This window comes from Chaetura pelagica, unplaced genomic scaffold, assembly GCF_000747805.2.
Source record: "Chaetura pelagica isolate M959 unplaced genomic scaffold, ChaPel_1.0 scaffold462, whole genome shotgun sequence".
Classification (NCBI taxonomy): Eukaryota; Metazoa; Chordata; class Aves; order Apodiformes; family Apodidae; genus Chaetura; species Chaetura pelagica.
In genome coordinates, this window is record NW_009952454.1 from 299,095 (window position 1) to 300,696 (window position 1,602).

The 1,602-nt window shown below is 57.1% G+C and overlaps 1 protein-coding gene across 1 annotated transcript in view; it reads left to right on the forward strand.

Annotated features, from left to right (window-relative positions):
* HOXB1 (homeobox B1) overlaps positions 1–1,245 on the forward strand; it is a 1,559-nt gene extending 314 nt beyond the window's left edge. Inside the window, exons 2-3 of the mRNA XM_010008582.1 lie at positions 5–179; positions 920–1,245. Of these exons, the coding sequence (XP_010006884.1) occupies positions 5–179; positions 920–1,245 (501 nt within the window). The remainder of the gene's footprint in view (positions 1–4; positions 180–919) is intronic.
* Positions 1,246–1,602: the final 357 nt, after the last annotated feature.

Here is a 1,602-nt window from a genome sequence, read left to right on the forward strand (position 1 = left end):
CCAGCCACAACACCTTTACGGGCAGGAGCAGCCCAGCTACTTGCCCGGCGTTTACAGCAACCTCTCGCCTTCTCTAAACGAGGACAAAGACCCTGCGTGCCCCTCCGAGCCGTGCCCCAACGCCGGCGCCACGCAAACCTTCGACTGGATGAAAGTGAAGAGGAACCCGCCCAAGACAGGTGAGTTTGGGGAGCGCAGAGCTGGGTCCCCATCGGGGGGGAGGGGGCAAAGGGAGGCGGGGGGGCAGCGCTGCAAGGAAAGGTTGCCTTCCCCAGGGCTTGTACCCAAGGTAACTGGGCTCATCTTCCAGGGCAGCACGGATTTGGTTTGTTTTGGGGTTTTGGTGTATGAAGTTTTTATTCTAGAAATAAACTCAGCTCAGCGGAAAAGGCAGCTGGAGGTTTTCCAGACACATCTGATGGAGGGTCCCTGAGCTCAGTTTCCCGCAGGCCCAAAGCAATTTAAGCCCAGCTTGAAAGAGGAAATACTACGGGCTTCCTCCTTCTTCCGCGATAGTGGTTTCCATCCCCTCTATTGTTCAACTTCCTTCTCCACAATCTTCCTTAAATCATCATCTTCCGTCCTCCTCCCCTCTTCATGTCCCTCCCCTTCCACTCCTTCGCACGCACGGTCAACTTTCATGGCAGTTCGCAAGGAACTGGGGAGACTGGATGGAAAGGAAAGGAAATGAGGCAGCTCTGCAGAGCTTGGGGTGGTCTATTCCTGTTGTATCCAGGTTGTATCCCTGGATCGGGAAGCCAGGGATAGCTAGGGATCCGAGAGGGAGCAGGAAGCTGCGGGCGGTGGAGGGACCAAATGCTCAGGAGAAGAGGGGGAAAGCCCGCATCCACAGCCCCCCCGGCCCAGGGAGGGAATTGTTCTGGCTGCTCCTGCCCTGTTGGTGTTTGCTCCTTAACAGCTAAAGTGTCGGAGTACGGACTGCTGGGCCAGCCCAACACCATCCGCACCAACTTCACCACCAAGCAGCTGACGGAGCTGGAGAAGGAGTTTCACTTTAACAAGTACCTCACCAGGGCCCGGAGAGTGGAGATCGCCGCAACCCTGGAGCTCAACGAAACCCAGGTCAAGATCTGGTTCCAGAACAGGCGGATGAAACAGAAGAAGAGAGAAAAGGAGGATCCAGCTCCAGCTGCTGCCTCTAGGTCTGCGAAGGAAGCGAGTGAAGCCTCGGATCAGTCCAACTGCACCTCACCTGAGGCCTCCCCCAGCTCGGTGTCTTCCTGAACCGTGTCCCCTCAGGGGCACAGAGATCAGCCCGGGGCTGCCCCGGGGGGGTAGCTGATCCCTGCAGACCCCAACACACACACGCACGAACACGCACCTCCCGCGCACAGCCCCATCTGCACCCACGCGTGGCAGCAAGGCCACGCTTCCCTCCGAGGGGTCCTTCGGGTTCCTGCTGTCTCCACAACGTGTGATATCAATTCTCCCGCTTGTAGTTCTCTCTCTGAATTAATTTATAGACCCTCTGTAAAACACTGGACTCCGAAGGAGCCGCCGTGTCCTCGTATATCCTTAGCAATAGGCGTTTGTCTCAGGGACGTTTTTCCCTCTCCCTTCTCCCTCCCCTATAGGAACTGC